Below are 20,464 nucleotides of genomic sequence, written 5' to 3'. Positions count from 1 at the left end.
AGCGGCTCCAAAATGAAGATGGGAAAACGAAGCATCGCGGTGGCTCCGGGTACTGGTGCGATGGGCGGGAGTCCGGATGTCCTGGTTTGCGCCCCGTTTGTCTTGTCCCACCATCCCCTCTCTAAAGATAAGATACTCCTGCCTTGCAAAAGCAAGTTTTAGATGAATTAAATGGCATTTTCACTCTCTCTGAAGATAAGGGCTATGTCTGAATGGAAGACTTAAAAACCAGAACTCACGGAATCCAGATGGTTTTACATTTAAGGGGTCACTGACTTGCAAAGTTTGCAAAGAAAGTTTTTCTGTGTGAGTAACAGCATCTCAGACCTATTTTTATGTTTTTTCTTAGCCCCTTATCCCCTGAACATTATGCAATCTGAAGTACAAACTTTAAGTAGTCAATAATTATAAATTCCATCTCCCAGCTCGAGTCGGTTTTATTGATTTCTCTAACTCAAGTATTTTAGGTTTGATTATCAAAAGGTAAAAACATCACCTCTCATTATTTAGCATTATCTGCACCCGAGGATTATTTGACATTTTCCTTCTACTTCAATAATATACACCCCTATGACTGCTAAAATGCCACGTCTTTTTCTTAACACACTTGGAATCATAGTCTAAACATACTATACGTAACTAACAGACTAATCTAATTTTCACGTTCCTTTTGCTTCCCCAATAACAAACCCCCCGTATTATCAAACATTAATTTCATAGTACACAACTACAAGATGTTACGGCACATTTTAAAATCAATTTAGTTGTTTATTATTATTATAGCTGTACTAATAAGCTAATGAAAAGGATTATCAGCACGGTTCCTACTTATATCCATAGTTCTGTATGAGTTGCAGTTCCGCAGTTACGAATGGCGCTCGGCTGCAGCAGTTGGTGTTTGTAAAGACCAAAGGACTCGGATGCCCCACAGGAACTGACAATGACTTTGTTATCCCCTCCCCACATTTCCAAAATAAACACAATATTTAAACTCTCCATAGAGAACCTTTTATCTCGACATATCCTGAATTAAATACAAGTTTGACTGGATTATTCCCAAAGCGTGGAAAACAAAAACATCACTGCTAATACATATGTACCTGCGCGTACGTACATATTCTATATGTCGTGCACCTCCCTACCAGGGACAGGTTGAAAATGGACCTTGAGCAGTACAGAGCTGATTGCAGTTGGTGAAGAACACACAGATATCAATAGGCAGCAGAAGTAAATGACTGTCCTCCTTCATTATTCCCTAAAGCAGTTATTTCATTTATGAAAAGAGCAATCGCTCTTTCATTAGCATGAACATAACGGGAAGAAACGGGAAATTCCAAAAACTCAATCAAGTGAAAAGCCTTCTGCTTTAAATGATGGAGACCAGTACAAATGAATGTTATCATTTAATTGTTAAATTAAAACGTCAAATTATTACCTGCTCTTCCCCCCTCACCTCTGATCAATCCAAAATACCAACAACGAGCAAACTTTGCTGTGCCTTGGACCACGCACAAAGAAGAGCACTAAAATTTAGTCTTTGTGCCCCAAACAAGCAGTGTCAAATATTTGTTTGATTTTTTGGTGCTCTAATACAACGACACTTTGGTTTTTATTCATTTTCTTGCTCTCAGACATTAAAACCAAAGGCAGCTTGTAGAACATCCCGAACACGTTGTTCTTCCCACCAGATATAAGGGGGATCCCCCAAGAGAGATGCGATCGAGCGGCAGAACCTGCCAAGTTAATTCAGCCTCTCCCGATCGCTTCTTCCCAAGGACACAACCCTGCTTAGAAGCGACTTGTTCTTCCGAATCAATGAACACTTTGCTTTCTCTTCCATCCTACAAGCCTTTTAATTGCTGCTTGATCTTAATGAAGTGTGGCTGATATTAATAAATGGATGCCCTCGCGGCTTTAATACCCGATATCCAAACCATGTTCAACCCGGTTAGCGTCAGCGATGCTTTCACGATTCCAAACGCCGTCATCCCTGCATCTCCGGTCCCTCCCCCTTAAAGCCTCAAGACTGCAGACATCTGCTCTTCAATTGTCTGGTAATAAACATACTCTACAAAGCATATGTAAAATGATTATTACCCTGAAGAGCCAAGTGCCTTTCAAATGCCAGCTGAAACAAATAAACAACCAAAAAAAAAACCCCCACGGAACAAATGTTACAACAGACATCACTCAGGCTGTTCGATATTCCACAGCGTAAGAGCTTCAGTATTAATCCCGCACATTTCCTTCCTCCAACGGGAGACGTGAGTCCGCAAACCAGTAGCACCAGTGCTTTCCCAATGCGAGCAGACACTGGTGAGCAGCCAAGGGTGAAGAACGCAACTGGACTCTTTGGGAAACTTTTAGACTTTGACACCTCCCACAATATGTAATTAAGGAAAATCAGATGTGTATTGTTCTTCAATTTGGCACTGCAATTAGTTTTCATATGTAGTTAGCAAAATCTATTCCCAGGCATCATCTCTGCTTGTCTTCCAAGAATTCACTATTCATTTATTACGTGTGTGGTGGTGTCATTAAGTCCTGGTAATTAATCTGGGGCTTGGAGCATCTCAGTTGTCCTAATGGAAATTAGGGACCCGCATCCCAAACGATGTAACATCTCGCTTCCCAACTCTGGCTCGTTGCTCTAAATGAATTCAAGGAAGACTTTGAAAACCATTGGTATGTATTTGCCCTTGTACTCTTTGTGGTATTAAGTCAAGAGTTTCTCTAAACAAACTTAGGTTGTTGGAGATATGACGGTTAATTTACAGCTCCCGAAAGCCTCCTGACTCTGTGTTCTTCAAACGGATCAGCAACCAAGCTTAGCCTCACTTTGTAAATTAAAAAAGATAAAAAAGAAAAGGCTATTAAAACCAGTAAGCTTAATATTACGATTGTGCAACTCTAATGTGATAAACAGTGACACTTCTCAGATCATTACTACAAGAGAGAGAAATTCAGCCTGATGAATATGAATGCTCCAGCTACAAGTGTCCAGCAAACATCACTGTGCTGAATTATATTTCAAAGCCATCACTTAGTGCGATGCTCAGGCTTTAAATCATCACACCAATGTCTGGTTTCTCAGTGGTCTAGTTAGCTTAATATTTTTAGGAGGACTCAACTTCATAATAAAATGAGCTGGCCCATATCGTGCTACAACTTTTCTGTCGACATATTTATGTGAACTTGAGAAAAGAAAAAAAAACAAACACCCTTCTAAATAAAATATTGATCATTTTGAATTCAAAACAGATTCATTTTAAGCCTGTACCAGTGGCACAGATGAAAGATGATTTAGGAGGGTCATAAAGAACCTTGAGAACAAATGAAAAGTCAAGCAAGTGAAAACTTCACTCCTCAAGAGCCTGACACTTCAAACAACAACGCCTAGAAAAGGGTGACAAAGATACAGCCAAGGAGGAGCACACACATAAGGTGGTATGCTAGAAATTATTGCAAACAACAATAATTTAGCAAATCCATATTCAGCATTTTACAGCCGCAGTCATCATGATACAGTCAATTTGAACAGGAGTCAATGGGTAAAGCCAGTTTGCCACTGACTCCCGTGAGGAACAGAATTCCCTGTATGGAATCATTATCAGTAAAAGAAATGGAATCTTACGGTCAACCCTGATACGCTGCATCATGCAGAATGATGAAGTTGAGGATGAGCTAAATCTAAGATACCAAGGACTCGCACGTTTACTCTGTTAATCATTAAAGTAGGTAAAAATCACACTAAAATAGTTTCTAAATCCTTCACCTACACCCAAACCCCCTCTGTGAGAAAAGGGAAAGCCGGGGCACTGACTGTTTTCCTTTTCTTCAGGCAGTTATTGCTGAACCACTCGAAGCCAGGAAGTGAAGATGTTGCAGATGGTTGCCACGAAAAATATATTGTACGCAGATACCTTAATCTTGACGCAACTATTTTTTATGAAGGAAATTATTTCGACTGCCTATCTTGCAAGCTGGTAATGAAAGTGAAGTGTTTGTGAGAAGTGCTATTTAAAGCAGAGCACTCGTGTTTGACTTGGATGGCAAAAAGGGGGGGTGGAAATTAAGCAGGAAGGCAAAGAGAATGAAAGAAGTATTTTCACCGGTTTCTAAATCAATGTGAAGTACCTCATCAATAAAAATAAGAGCATCACCACCCTTCTCTTGAAACAAGCTTGAAACAAGCCTGGAAATTCATTGAAGATGATGAACAGCAAGTCCATGTCATAGGGGTCATTGCATCTTAAGCATTGTTCAGCTTTTCTTATCATAAAATGGCCAAAAACTATCAATTCTGCTCTAGCAAATTTATTTTTAGTACATTTCTTCCATTTTAAAAGAGAGAGATGTTGAACCAAAATACGCCTATAAAATTAGCCATTTAATTACGGGCATCTAGCAAGAAATGATGAGTGAACAATACACACAACCCTTTTTTCAAGGAAAGAGCTGAAAGAACGTAACACATTTTAAAATGTCCTCGCAGCAGGTGCTGTTCTCAAGATTAATCCAATATCTCGTGTCATCAGATCATATATTTAAATTTGGAGGAATTCAGACGTTTTTTCCTCTGCATTTTTAAGTCCCGAGGAGTCACGAACTACCACAGTTCTCAGACACCAATCAGAATATTCCTGCATCTGGGGATAAGATTCCAATTACTTTTTATTACTATTTTATTATTGCTTGTTTTTAGCACCAGCAAAACATGCCCTGTTGCCTAAGTGACTCATGATAGTGATTAATACAAACAGAGCCAAGGAGGGAAATGCTTTCTAAAGGTGCTGGCACTGAATAATAGAAAAGGACACGGCTGACAATAAAGAAAAACCCTGCACAGAAAAAGCAGAGGTGGGAGATTGACACGAACTGAGAAAAACATCGTATTATTTAATTCCAGCAAAATTAAGAAGACGAACCATAAGACTGCAAAGTTAAAGGCGCAAAATTAAAGTATCAGAGGTGAGGGACTTGGTGAGGAGAGGCTTATTATAGACTTGCTCTGTTTAAAGTTCCAGCAGGACGAGCTGTGAATTTCTAAGTTATCAGTAATTGGCACAGCACTTCAGATCAGGCGTTTAATTTGCAGCCCGCAGATCGTACTTGTTTTATCAAAGAACGAACTTACCTTGCAGTTCATAAAATATCCTTCTGACTTTTTAATAAGTATAATGGACAGTCAGCGATAAAAACATTGTGACATGCTGTGACTAAACTTTTCCCAGCTTGGGTCAATAATAAATGACACTGTTCAATGAAAAGGGGTCACCCTGGCAAGCAATCCCACTTGGTACACTAGTTAATTATGAAAAAAGATTAAATAGCATCAGCAACAAGCTCAACTAGTGATACATTTTAACATGTGTGCACATCAACAACATCGCAGCAAGCTCACTGCTGTGGGATGTTACCTCAGAAGTGGCAATATTGTCACATAAAATAATAGATTAATTCAATTTATTGTAGTTATTTGCATTTGTAGAAATAGGTAGAAGGTCTTACCTGAGGAGGGGGTGGAAGATGATGGTGATGTTCCTGGCTCCTGGTTTGCACACAAACTTGGATCCACCACCTTCAATTAAGTTATCATCCGGTCCTCCTGGAAAATAACATGAAATAAGTTGTCTAACAGAACCTGAACACCCCTTGAATTTTACATAGCAAGTGATAATTAAGCATTTAGGCCTGTCTGTAAATGCTTCATTCCCCGTGAAAGATCAGTAATTAACGTGCAGATATGCTCTTTACTATCCTCCTTGTGCTCAGAGAAATCACTCCTAATGCAATAGGAACAATACGTATAATTTATACATTATTTTAGGCTCCTCTTTACATAGTTAACAAAATTATTACAGAAAGACTGGGAAGTGCAGGTCTCCTACAGCACAAGACGCAGTTTCAATGGCAGAAGAGCTTCCCAGTCAGACAAATTTCCCAGTTGGGCTAAAGTCGAACGTGCTGGACCAGAGCTGCTGACACGATCCCCATCACACAGACGAGAGATGAGCAGATAACATTAAAAGACTTGAGCCTCACGGTTCTTCAAAGCATCACCCTGCTGCCTAACAGGGACCTCCAGCCTCAAGTTTCTGTGACTTCAGCAGCTTTAATAGAATCATGGAATTATTTTGGTTGGGAAAAGACCCTCAAGATCATCGAGTCCAACCGCTAACCCACCCCTGGCACTGCCCCATGTCCTGAGAACCTCATGTCCGTCTGTCCAGCCCTCCAGGGCTGGTGACTCCAGCACTGCCCTGGGCAGCCTGTTCCAATGCCCCACAGCCCTTTGGGGAAGAAATTGTTCCCACATCCAACCTCAACCTCCCCTGGCGCAACTTGAGGCCGTTTCCTCTGCTCCTGGCGCTTGTTCCTGGGGAGCAGAGCCCGATCCCCCTGGCTCCAAGCTCCTTTCAGGCAGTTCAGAGATCAGAAGGTCTCCCCTCAGCTCCTGTTCTTCAAGCTGAACAATCTGGACCACAAAGCCAAGCAAAGAGCTCTTCATTTGCACGTGAGCACACACTTGAATTATCCCTTCTCAAAAGCACAAACAATGGCCTTCGCATTGTGTACCAGGCCAGGCAGGAAGGGGATTGTCCCGCTCTGCTCTGCGCTGGGGCCGCCTCACGTGGAGCATTCACTGTGTGCAGGGCTGGGGACACAGGAGAAAAAGGAGATAAAGATACTGGAGAGTGTCCAGAAGAGGCTACAAAGTCAGTGAAGGGTTTGGAGGGGAAGCCGTATGAGGAGCGGCTGAAGTCACTTGGTTTGTTCAGCCTGGAGAAGAGGAGGCTGAGGGCAGAGCTCATGGGGCTGCAGCTTCATCACAAGGGGAGCAGGACGGACAGGGCTGAGCTCTTCTCTTTAGTGACCAGTGACAGAACCCAGGGAATGGCAGAAGATGTGCCAGGGGAGGGTCAGTTGGACATGAGGAAAAGGTTCTTCACCCAGAGGTGCTGGACACTGAACAGGCTCCCCAGGGAGGTGTCACGGCCCCAACCTGACAGTGTTCAAGAAGAGACAATGTCCTCAGACACACGGTGTGACCTGTGGGGTGTCCTGTGCAGGGACAGGAGTTGGACTCGATGATCCTTTTGAGTCCCTTCCAACTCAGCACATTCTGTGATTCTAATAAACACCCGCGGTCTTGGCCGTGCAGATATGACGCATCTTGAAGCGCACCACGCGTTAGGAGCAGCATTTCAATACCTTGCAAGGCAGCTTGGTTTTGACTGCCAGTGACATGACATTTTAAATTATTTATTACATTTAACACTACTGAGTCTCTCAGGAGTCCACATCCTAGATGGAGCCTTATAAGGTCTCTGTCACACAAAAATGGGCTCTCAGCTAGGTGAAAAATCAACTTGTTGAGTGAAACACAAGCTCAGAGCTCGTTATTGATACACCTCAGGTCCACACTGAAGGACTTTGGCATGAAAACAGCAACTTGCACAGGCTATTACATCTGGACCACAGCTACTTCCATAGGCAGCTCTTAACACCAACATACTTTAAATTAGGATATCGAGAAAGAAAAATGGGAGTATGGCAAATCTCAGTGTAAACCCTTGTGTTTCCTGATGCAATAAAGTCCACTTGTTACCCCTGAAAAGAAAACCTTTTTAGAATAGGCCAGATGTCTCAGACACAAACAAATTACAGCATTAGAAAAAAAAATACCTGAAATTGGCATTAATTCAGCACATAATCCCCTGTATTTTGGTCATACTTCCTTGTTACAAAGCACACACCATCATCTTGCTGGTGTCATCTGACAAATAACCCTATCAAGTGTCATTTTGGGCTAAAACCCTCAAATAACCACAAATAGAAACTTGGGCAAAGTCATATACCCCAAATGTTATCAAGCCCTTTTCATTCTGCACATGAACTCTAATGACTGAATAATAATAAATACAGAACCTAATCACATTATTACGATAGCTTTATAGGCAGGAAAATGACAACGTACTTGAAATCAAAACACCCCATCAAATTATTCCAGTTTTTGACCCTGACATCCGCCTCAAAACAAGAAGAACGTCCCCAAAAGAGAGAGGCAGTTCGGGAATTGAAGTTTGCATTTTAAAAAGTTAACTTGTACAATGTGACGGTTTAAATGTGGAAAAAAAGAGGCGCAGCTTCGAGGAAAATGACATTATTCATTTCCCCTATTGATGTCAGACCCTGCAGTTTCCAGTGGGGTCTGTGTCTTAACTGACTTATTGAAGAATCCATCCAAGCACGAACTACTGAGGCATGAACTAGGAAATACAGGCTCATATTAAGAAAGGGGTGTTATTCTTGTTACAGCAAGTCACCCTGCGCTAATCAATATTATTGAGTGGGATGAACTCCAAAGCAAGGAATAAAACAATCTGTCTTATCAGCTTGGCCATATTATGCGAGATTGGAGAAAAACAGAACACCGGCACTGAGAGAAAAAGATGCTTTTTTTTCCATCTTTTCCACTCTTAGCTTTCGATTAATAATAATGAATGCTCTGCATGTAGGTGTAAGCTACGAGGAAGAGTAATTTTATTTGCATTTAAATATTTTACCTTGAAAAATATACTGAGATGTAAATCTTATTCCTGATGATGCCTCGTACATACCAATAACAACCCACCAATGCAACAGTTCTTGCTAATGCCAGCTCTTGCCTTTGCCTCTCCCAACGCTGCGGTTGTACCTCTGCAGACCACTAATTAAGCACAAAAAAGCAAATGCTGCCATTTACAAGCCAGGAATATTGTTACGATTGCCCAAACTGGAGCAAGAGAGAGCTTATGATACCCAAGATGTACATGGAGGTCTGAAATGTGGATTTGCTTTGACCAGCCAACATGATCCCTCCACTGCAGATGAATCACTGAGCTGGAGACCCAATAGACACCTCCCTAAAAATACACCAGGAGTATCCCTTCACCCTTATTGACTCCTATCAAGAGCATCATCCAAAGAAACCAATACCAAGCAGCTCCACAGAAAACAAGCAGGAGATGAAGGAAGAGTGGAAAAAATGCCTGTTTTTCGTGTTTTGTTTTCCCATTATGGAGATGATTATCAGAGAGGCAGTTTGCACAGCCTCTCAAACAAAAGCCAAGCATGTAAATTCTGGATTGTTGGGCTCTCCCAAAACACATGTCACATACAGAACCACAGGATGGTTTGGGTTGGAAGGGACCTCTGGAGATCATCCAGTCCAACCCACCTGCTAACGCAGGGTCACCAGAGCAGATCACACAGGAAGGTGTTCAGGCGGGTTTGAATGTCTCCAGAGAAGGAGACTCCACAACCTCTCTGGGCAGCCTGGGCCAGGCTCTGGCACCTCAAAGGAAAGAAGTTTCTCCTCATGTTCAGATGGACCCTCCTGTGCTTCAGTCTGTGCCTGTTGCCCCTCATCCTGTCGTTGGGCACCACTGAACAGAGTCTGGTCCATCCTCTTGGCACCCACCCTGGAGATATTTATAACCATTGATGAGATCCCCTCTCAGACACACATGAACGGACTTCAAGGACAAAAACTAACCGTGTTATTAGGAAAAAGGAGCTGTGAAGCCTAATTCCCAGTGAGCGCTGAAGATTTTCAACTCTAAGAGCTCAACTCTAATGCCGTGACTGCCCCATAAGCACCGACTACGGGAGTAACCAACCGTGTACAACATCCCGACGTACACAGGACTCCAATCACATCTGGACTGAGTCCGTATCATCACTTCAGTGATGCCACACTACAGAACCTTTTATTTGGGTTGCAGGGTTCAGGTTTTTTTGCTTTAGTGTACAGCAAGAAAAATATAACAGCCGTAATAGGAAAAAAAACCCTCAAACTTTAGCAGCTGTCAAAGTACAATTGTTGCAGCGGTTCCTTCTTAAGAGCAGCAGCTTAGTGATTTAATCCATCTAGTAATAAATTATGAGACCAAAAAAGAAGAAGAAAAACTTGGGGGTGAAGTGAAATTTGTTACGCGGTTAATGACACCCGCACGCTGTGCCCGTCTGAATGTCGCTGCGAGCGGGAGTTGGAGACGCAGCCATTAGGAACGCAGCCGAATGGGTCTCAAATGAAGCCAAAAATGTGATGCTTTGATATGAAAAAGCATTAGATTACCAAGAAAACCATAATCTCTGCACTCATTTTAAAGTCTGAACAAACATTCAGAGTGCTGCGAGATTTCCATACTGCCTAATATTTCAAAAACATAAGGATCATCGAGTCCAACTCCTGTCCCTGCACAGCACAACCCAAAATTCACACCATGAAGTTCACAGAATCACAGAATTGACTGGGTTGGAAAAGACCTCAGAGATCATCCAGTCCAACCCTTGGTCCAACTCCAGTCCATTGACTAGATCATGGCACTAAGTGCCATGTCCAATCTCAGTTTAAAAACCTCCAGGGCCGGTGAGTCCAGCACCTCCCTGGGCAGCCATTCCAATCCTGACCACTCTCTCTGTAAAGAATTGCTTTCTCATCTCCAGCCTCAATTTCCCCTGGCAGAGTTGAAGCCCATGGCCCCTTGTCCTATTGCTGATGCCTGGGAGAAGAGACCAATCCCCACCTGGCTAGAACTGCCCTTCAGGTAGTTCTAGAGAGTGCTGAGCTCACCTCTAAGCCTCCTCTTCTCCAGACTAAACAAGCCCAGCTCCCTCAGCCTCTCCCCATAGGTCTTATGTTCAAGTCCCTTCCCCAGTCTTGTTGCTCTTCTCTGGACCCGCTCCAGCACTTCAATCTCTCTCCTGACCTGAGGGGCCCAGAACTGAACACAACACTCCAGGTGTGGCCTCCCCAATGCAGAGCACAGGGGAAGGATCACTGCCCTTGTCCTGCTGACCACGCTAGTTTGGTTACAGGACAGGATACCGTTGGCCTTCTTGGCCAGCTGTTATTAAAGTTCAAGGTTGCTCACCACAATTTGAGGTCCACCTGGACTTCGCTCATTTATTCAGTATGGGAAACATCCTGAAGGACATAATGGATTCACATTCTTCAGAAAGCATCTCAGGGTGCTTAGTAAATGAATTAAACTATGGTATAACTATATTTATTCTGTGTACTGAAACAGTACCAAAGATCAAGCTGGTTGGACAAATCCCATCAGACAAATCCTGGCTCTTCATTTAAAGACAAAATCCTGGCACACACTGCAAGGAGTTTCCTGATCCATAATTTTGCAATTGGTGTAATGCTGGTTACTGTCTGTAACCATGGAGTGCCAGGTCTGAAGAAATAGCTTGATCCTCCTTTGTAAAGAAAGATCACACTGAGACATCCTGTGATTTCCTCATTTATCGAGATATTAATAACTCCTCTATGACTAAATTGAAAAAGAAAACACAAAAACATCCCACAAAGAAAACCACAAAAGAACAGAGATGATAATAGTGTTTGTATTTCCTTATCCTAGGGGGGTTTGTTTAGTTTTGATTTGTTTGGGTTTTTTTTCATTTTTGTTTCTTTGTTTTTATTGAAACAATTTTCTCCATAAAGCTCCAAGATTTATACGGAAGTTTTTACTGTTCAACATCACATTTAGAGAGGAATCACACACTACTCCCTTCTCTTCATCTGTCCCTTGAAGGACATGAAAACATCAGAGAATCATAAAATCATAGAAAATTGGGGTTGGAAGGGACCTTCACAGGTCGCCTAGTCCAACCCTTGAAGGTCCTTTCCAGCCCAAACCAAAGTAGCTCAGCATCTTCTGAGAGGCTCCTCACACCTTTAATAATCATAGTAAATAATAAAGTAATTTCTTTTTTAATAACCATGTAAGCAAAGCTCTCGCTGTCTCTAAGAGGAGTATTTTTAAAAGGTGGGAGTTATGTTGTCACTTCCCCATAACACATTATCTAATTGTTTAAGAGCTATATCTGTCTTAACACATTTTATCCTCAGCCCAGATACACTTCAGATCTTATCACATAAACAAAAATTCGGACACAAAGATAATTGGCTTATAAGTAAATCCCTTTCCAAAACATGCAATAATTATTAACGTGGTCGCAAAGCAAGAACCTGAAAACCATGAGGATTATGGGCAAACCTGTTTGCTCTTTCCCCCCCACAGTAGCACGGGACAACTTCATTAATCTCTCCATGACGGCAAAACTTCCCAGCTGAACGGGTTCCAGCACGTAGTGAATGATTATTCAGCACCTCTCTGTGATCAAAGTGCCTTTTCTAGTAAACCACTTCACGTTAATCTATGCAACTGCAAAAAGAATAAAGAACTAGGCTTTGAAACCACAACAATCAAGCAATCAACACAGCTTGGAAATCAGTGTCGCCTCCTCGACTCAGAGAATGAAAAAGTTTAGATGTTATGGTACTTCCCAAAAATTCTTGACTACGTGGAGATCAACAACATGTAGTTATTACCTGTCTACTGTCTTCAAGGTGTGGAAAACCAAATTTTCCTTTACATGAAAGGGAAGAAAGCAAGAGCTGCCCAAAGAGGACAAAGCAGGTTACTACAAAAAGGAGCTCAACAGGAGTGATTGATCTGTGCCGCTACAGAACAATAACTAGCAGGTATTATACTGCAAGTCTCCTGCTTTTTCATATTTCTGTACATTAGGACTCTATTGTCTTACAGCTGCACCCCCTTCAACAAAGCCAAGCATAACAAGAGCATCAAGTTCTGTTTTGACCACAGTGAGGCACAGCGGTGATTCAACACATCGATGTGCACATTTAAGCTCTTTTTATGAGAAAACAAACATAATCGATCTCCTCTCAAATTCTTCTGCATGAATCATCAAACTTAACTGAATTCAGGCCATTTTTCCAACTGCTCCAAGATACCTGATTTAGTAGATCCACTTGGTGCAGTGCAGGATTCAATCATGGGCTCAGCAACCAGCGGTGCCGGCACTTATTTTCGTAAAATCATCAAATCATAGAATGGTTTGGGTTGAAGGGACCTTCAAAGCTTCCCCAGTGCCCCCCCTGCCATGAGCAGGGACATCTTCAGCAGCTCAGGTTGCTCAGAGCCCCGTCCAGCCTGGCCTGGGATGTCTCCAGGGATGGTTCATCTACCACCTCTCTGGCCAACCTGGGCCAGGCTCTCACCACCCTCAGCATAAAGAATTTCTTCCTCATGTCTGGCCTGGATCTCCTCTCCTGTTGATGTGACAAATTCTTTTAGAAAGCACTTCAAACACCCACCACTTCAGGATTCCACCGACTAGACAAGACATCTCATCTTCTGGTGGCATCTGGAGGATTGCTTTAGATGTTCTGCCCGCTCCTACATCATGAGGATGTTCCCTCCATCCTCTTCACCCACAAACTGCAGCGGAGAGGTCACCCCATGGCTGTTCTTTCAGGCAGTGACCCATTGAGACGGTGCATGGGGCTCCTATTGCTTCTCTCAACAGGAGGGAGAGGGGTGAGATGCATCAGACACACACAAAAGAAACCCACGTGTTATCAAGATAGACAAGAATAAGCTCTGGCCAACACTTGATTACTTCCTCACTTGAGGGCAGAAGCAATTTAGCAAAGGTTTCTGACAGAGGAAAGATTGCATTTCTTGTTTGCTTCTCAATCACACGCTCTTATTTTTTTTTTTTTTAATCGTGGCAGCTGTGAATTTATAGATCAGACCGTCAGGAGTAAGAGACTGATGTTTAAAAACACATCGGCACCCCCAGGTTCTCCTAAAAAATCAACAGAAATCACAGAGATGATGACATTGGCGCTACAAGAGACCCAAAAATCAATGGGAATTAGGTGGCTAACTGCTTGTAAAATACTGGCTGTCAGTCCTGGGCGCGAGGGCTCTGCGAGATGATGAACTGCCCCAAGGGGCAGTGGAGTGTTCCCGGCTTCCAGTCTGTCCATCACTTGTCACTGAAGGAAAAAACCAAACAACTAAGGAAGCTGACCTTTAAGGTTATAAAGTACATCCCGTTTCGTCTCTCTAATATCTCCTTAAGTGAAAAAAAAGTCTCAGCACTTCTCGCAGGATCAGCATTTGGGGTGACACTCCCCAGTACGGGTTGGGGAGCAGCTTTCCAACCTAACAAGCTTGCACTGGAAAAAACACACAAATACAGAAATCCAGACAGGGCTCCTCGCTGGTTCTGTTTGACTCATGGAGCAACACGGATGTTGTGCCAGTGATACAGGGAACTGACAATTAACTAATTAACACTTAAAGAACTAGCCCTACCCCACATCACTAAAGACACTTAGAGAGCTAACCCTTTAACCCACATCACTATTGCCTAGCCTTGCTTAGCTCTGTGTAACTTACTGTACGAGAAACAGGACTTCACGGTTGCCTTGCAAAGATAATCCTTGGTGCATCCTTGGTGCATCCTTGGGTGAACTAGATTACAGAAACTTGGGGACAGGACAGGAGATACGTCAGTTTTAACCAACTCAGCAGTCTGAGACCCAACCAACCCATCACACTGGACCAAAGGTGACCGTGTACAGAGAAAGAGGACCCGGGGTCACGATCACTGCGCAGCTGCAACCAGGAGGAGCCGGAGGTGGAGACCATGGAAATGGTCTCCCGAAACTCATTGTAGTAAGAACCACCTTCTCAGGGACAGGTTATGAATATGTATAGGCGTTCCTAAAACTTTCATGAATATGTAACACTTTACTGCAATTAACCAAGCTCACAGCTACTGTAATTTTACACACGTATTAGGTGAAATGATTCCCCATGTGTCCAGTACCATAAATAAATACATACCTTCCTTATAACCTCAAGGGTTGTAAGGTCATTCTGCGCCTCACCAGGGGACACAGGAGTTCAGAGCTTCCCAAATATCATATAATCACAGAAAGTTTGGGCTGATTGGACCTTCAGAGCTCCCCCAGTGCCCCCCCTGCCATGAGCAGGGACATCTTCACCAGCTCACGTTGGCCTGGGATGTCTCCAGGGATGGTTCAGCCACCATTGCTCTGGCCAACCCAAACCAACATCAACCCTGTTTGCTTTGGGGTTGGGGCCATGTCAATCACCACAACGATCTAAAAATCCCAACTGACGCCAAGTGTGACAGCTGAACCATCACACATCCCATACAGATATAAAACTGGGACAGGAGGGAAGAGCGCTGATGACAGCAGCACGGCTTGTTGTTCTCTACAGGTTCTCAGCGATCAGAACACACATTGGGATCAAAATCTTAAAAATCAATCTAGAAATCAACAGGCAAGTGATGCAGATCATCCAACCCAGACTTCATGTAAGATTTTTTTACTGTTACGGATTTGGATTCAAGTCGTGGGTCCAATATGGGCTCTCCAACCCTGATCAGGCTTCTGTGTTTCAGTTTCCCAAACGGGGAATTGAAACAGTGACTCCAACCTTCCCCTGGTAAAGCTATTTTGAGAAATGCCATAGACGGAACGACGGTTTTATTCACTGTTCTTCAATCCATGCTTATATTTCCCATTTAACACAGAATTACGTGTCCAACTTCCCAAGCTGACTGTGCCACCTATGCCAATCACCGCCTGAAATTTCTGCCTGAAACGGCTTCTCCTGCTTGTTTTTGGCCAATTGTCCCTAGCTGTCACTTGCCGCATAGCAGGACTTCAGCACGAGACGCCGATTTGGATGCAGCCCCGCAGCACAGGCACATTGTCCTGCTGACATTCCCACGGCCAACCCTTTTACGCTCTCCTCTACTGTCTTGTCCAAGATCCAACACCATATGCATTTAAATAAGTTGCTCTTGAACGTTTCAAAACCTGATTTATTAGTTGCTCACACTCCATCTGCCTTGAAAATCCGCAGCGTGCCTTCACCCTCATGGGCTGTACAAAAGGTTGTGCTTCCACTTGACTTTACTGTATCATTTGATTGGTGTGGCAGCCACAAAGTCTCTTTTTAGTACAGGAATTGTTTAAAATGCATACTTTTCTTTCTATTTTCCATTTCTTTTTCCCCAGGCCACATGACTCAGCAGCAGGCACTTTGATTAATGTATTTGTCACCTTGCATATTTACTATTTTGTCGGTTTCCCCAAAACTGCTGTGTACAGATGTCAGCTCTTCCAAAGCACGGCTGGAGCATAAACCCTTATCCGAAGCCAGAAAACACACTAGAGCTAATGAGCTGTGATTACTTACACACAGCATTCACTTTGCAACTATTTTCTTCTCGAAGCTTGCTTGCTTTATCTCCCTGTAGTGGCAAATAGCTCCTACCTGAATCTTTAATATTCCTGACATGTTTTCTATTCTGTTTTAATGTCACAAGAAAAAAAGAAAGAAGAAAAAAAAACCAACCTGTGAGTGAACAGAGAAAGCAAGAGAAATAAGACGAAGATATTTCTTGACATACAGCCATTTGTTGTTTTATATTCTTATAAAATGTTTAACTTTACAAGCTCACATATTTCACCTTCCTTTTTAATACTTGAAAGCTCACAGCCGTTTTCAACAAAGGAATGTGTAGTTACAGAGATTCACATGGAGAGGCCGTAGGCTTGTGGTGACATCGGAAAAGGCACGGTTGGGGTTGGAAGGGATGTCTGGAGATCACCCAGTCCAACCCACCTGCTAACGCAGTGTCACCAGAGCAGATCACACAGGGTCGTGTGCTCTTATGTTTTCCTTGTGCAAGAGGAGGGTGGTGAAATGCTGGCCCAGGTTGCTCAGAGAGGTGGTGGATGAACCATCCCTGGAGACATCCCAGGCCAGGCTGGACGGGGCTCTGAGCAACCTGAGATGCTGAAGATGTCCCTGCTCATGGCAGGGGTGGCACTGGGGGACCTTTGAAGGTGCCTTCGAACCCAGACTATTACAGAATCACAGAGTGGTTTGGGTTGAAGGGACCTCTGGAGATCATCCAGTCCAACCCACCTGCTAAAGCAGGGTCACCAGAGCAGATCACACAGGAAGGTGTCCAGGCGGGTTCGAATGTCTCAGAGAAGGAGACTCCACAACCTCTCTGGGCAGCCTGGGCCAGGCTCTGGCACCTCAAAGGGAAGAAGTTTCTCCTCATGTTCAGATGGAGCCTCCTGTGCTTCAGTCTGTGCCCGTTGCCCCTCATCCTGTCGTTGGGCACCACTGAACAGAGTCTGGTCCATCCTCTGACACCCACCCTGCAGATATTTATAACCATTGATGAGATCCCCTCTCAGCTTCTCTTCTCCAGCTGAACAGCCCCAGCTCTCTCAGTCTCTCCTCATCACAAAGATGCTCCAGACCCCTCAGCATCTTTGTGTCCCACCACTGGACTCTCCAGTAATTCCTTGTCCTTCTTAAACTGGGGAGCCCAGAATGGGACACTGAACTCCAGATGTGGCCTCCCCAGGGCAGAGCAGAGGGGGAGGAACAACCTCCCTGAGCTGCTGGTCACACTTTTCCTAACACACCCCAGGTACCATTGGCCTCTTGGCCACAAGGGCACATTGGTGACTCATGGTCACCCTGTTGTCAACCAGAACTCCCAGGTCCTTCTCTGCAGAGCTGCTTTCCAGCAGGTCCACCCCAACCTGTACTGGTGCCTGGGGTTGTTCCTCCCCAGGTGCAGGACCCTACACTTGCCCTTGGTGAACTTCATCAGGTTCTCCATCTTCACTCACCCACTTCTGAGATGGGGCAGATTTGCTATAAACCCTCTTATGGGCCTGGTATGAAAAATAACAAAATAAGCTGTATGAAATGTTGTACAGCTTCTATAAGAAGTATACATCTACAGAAAAGAATTTTTTAACATGTGCACAGATGAGGATTTAAAAACTGTACATGGCTGGGAGTAGAGGAACCATCATCCAGACCAAGACAGCTGTCATATAGTTGTTTTCCATGTATTAATTGAATGCATCAGTTCTAATGAAGACAAATTTGCCAATCTTTTGACAAATCTGGAAAATGTTACAAATCTGGCATGTAAAATAAGGCAAAATAAATCCTACTTGGTTATTCCACACCGTGCTGCCTCTATAAATTCACAACAACAAAAGAAGGTCCCTACTCCTCATCTGTGCACACACCAGTGTGAATTAATTGATCTTCCAGCAATATGCAGAATGATCCCTACTAATAACATGGGTTTTCCCTAAGGGAAGCGAAATGGATTGTCCATGCCAGCGCACAAAATGCACAAAACAATTCCCTGCGCCAGCAGAAATTATCGGATTGCTCAGAGTACGACCCGTCAGGCGGCATTTTTCAACCTGTTCATCCATAATCTCTTTCCGATGGGTTTCCCCACCTCTTTATCCTCCTTGCTTTGTTTTGCCTGAAATTCAATCAAAGATGAATTGGATTTTTAGAAAACAACCAACACTGTGGCTATTAAGTCGCGCTGGAAATTCTACGCCCCATGTTAATTTTGCTACAGCTTTTATTTCTTGCATTTTAATGCAAATCTGCGTGTCAACCCCGCAGTGCGAGACCATCAGCGATATTGGCACAAAATCACATGGGGCTGTAACAAAACTCAAGTGCCAATAAAAAGGAAAGAAACTCAACTCTCAGCAGATATTAAAAACCAAAAAAAAATTAGCAATTGCAGGAAAACCAGCCAGAACTTTAATCACAATTCTTTCAAATGCAGCAAGGGATTGAGAAACGCTGTTATTCTAGGATATGACCCTAATACGGTGCTTAAGCCACGGCATTGCTAGCAGAATAACCTGGCGACTTTAATAAAATCCAATTTCATAGGAGCCGATGTGTCAGGATCGCGCTGTACCTAATACAACAAACTCTAGAAATAAGAATGACCGGTCCTTTCCATACATTTCTGCGCATTTCTACAGACGTGAAACTCAAGTTTTCTCCTCAACAATCACCAAGAACTCAAACAAGCTCTGTTTTACAGGAATTTTCTTAAGAGTTCTTTAAATTACTTTTCCTTCTTTACTTGTTGCTGTTGCTGTTTGGGTATCAAGGATAAGAAAAGCTCAAAAGATACATGTTGAAAAAACAACTCAAGCACAAGCAGTTTTCTTATTTAAATTGCATTTAAAAGCATTCAGCAGTCATAAGGCTAAAAGAGCCAAGATTTCAATATTTATACTTTAAAAAGAATTTGTGGTTTCTTCTGATTACGCAGATGTTCTGTCTCGGTGTTTCAGGCCTTATCAACAGTAGCTATCTAGCTCAGAGTCTTGCCGACATCTTGGAATACTTTGTATTATAATTTCACAATTAAAATAAATATCTGCTCTTTTGTTCAATGACAAGAGGTGCAGACACCAGTACAGAGCAACTAGACACCGCAAAAGCAAAAATTAAACTTGGCATCAAGTAGATATTTTAAAAGGAAGCAGAGGAGCGGCCGCAAACCAAAGCTACCCCTATGCCACAAAATACATTCCCTGAGCGTGGAAGCTTCTTGTATCAAGACCAAAAAGCCTGGACAAGGGGATCTCCAAGCTGTGTTTTACCACCGATAACTGCAGTCTGAAAAGCCCTCGTTCTCTCTTTAGAAATAGATGTAAAGCCATTCCGTACCTGCGAGGAGCAGGGAGTTCAGAGGTCCCCCTGTGCCGCGGTGCTCACCTCTCCGCTTCAAACGGCCACTAAACTTGCTTTGAAAACTACTGTTCATCAAGAAAAATCAGAAGCAGAAGCCACATGTGATGGAGAAAGTATTGAGAGAGAAGTTCCCCCCACTCACAACTGAGAAAAGCAGCAAAAATATAACCCGGGAAAAAAAGTTGTGTTACTCAGAGCGACCGGCAGTAACACAAAGGGTCCCACAACACAGGAGAAGCTGCAGATCTAAAAGGTTTCCCGCCTCCCACTGAATTTTAAGACGTGTATTGTACTCCTAGGACAGGGCGATGTGTTGTGGGGCGTCAAAAAAGATAATATTTGCTGGTGCCGAGTACCAGGGAAGCCCCGATCCTCACCTCAGTGGCATGGGGGGCACTGCGAGGCCAAACCTGGAATCCTGGGGCAGTTTTGGGCCCCTCAGCTCAAGGCTCAAAATGGCGGCGCCAGGAGTGGCGGGATCACCTCAGTGCACAAAATGGCGGTGCCAGGGGCACCAAAATCACCTCAGGGCTCAAAACGGCGGCCCAGGGGTGGTGGGAACACCTAAGTGCACAAAATGGCAGCACCAGGGACACCAAAATCACCTCAGGGCTCAAGAAAGACAAGTTGAGAGAAGGGAACGGAGCTAAGGAAGGGGCTGGAGCACAAGTCCTATAAGGAGCGGCTGAGGGTTCAGCTGGAGAACAGGAGCTGAGGGGAGACCTTCTGATCTCTGAACTGCCTGAAAGGAGCTTGGAGCCAGGGGGGTCGGGCTCTGCTCCCCAGGAACAAGCGCCAGGAGCAGAGGAAATGGCCTCAAGTTGCGCCAGGGGAGGTTGAGTTTGGATGTGGGGAACAATTTCTTCCCCAAAGGGCTGTGGGGCATTGGAACAGGCTGCCCAGGGCAGTGCTGGAGTCACCAGCCCTGGAGGGTTGGACAGATCTGGAGATGAGGTTCTCAGGGACATGGGCAGTGCCAGGGGTGG

General features: G+C 43.7%; 1 protein-coding gene across 1 annotated transcript in view; it reads right to left on the bottom strand.

Annotated features, from left to right (window-relative positions):
• EXOC4 (exocyst complex component 4) overlaps positions 1–20,464 on the bottom strand; it is a 427,343-nt gene that overhangs the window by 218,352 nt on the left and 188,527 nt on the right. Inside the window, exon 10 of the mRNA XM_005504316.3 lies at positions 5,512–5,608. Coding sequence (XP_005504373.2) covers positions 5,512–5,608 — 97 coding nt within the window. The remainder of the gene's footprint in view (positions 1–5,511; positions 5,609–20,464) is intronic.

Source organism: Columba livia, chromosome 1, assembly GCF_036013475.1.
Source record: "Columba livia isolate bColLiv1 breed racing homer chromosome 1, bColLiv1.pat.W.v2, whole genome shotgun sequence".
In the NCBI taxonomy this organism is placed as follows: domain Eukaryota; kingdom Metazoa; phylum Chordata; class Aves; order Columbiformes; family Columbidae; genus Columba; species Columba livia.
The sequence above is the reverse complement of the archived record's forward strand: the minus strand, read 5'-3'. Positions and strand labels throughout refer to the sequence as shown.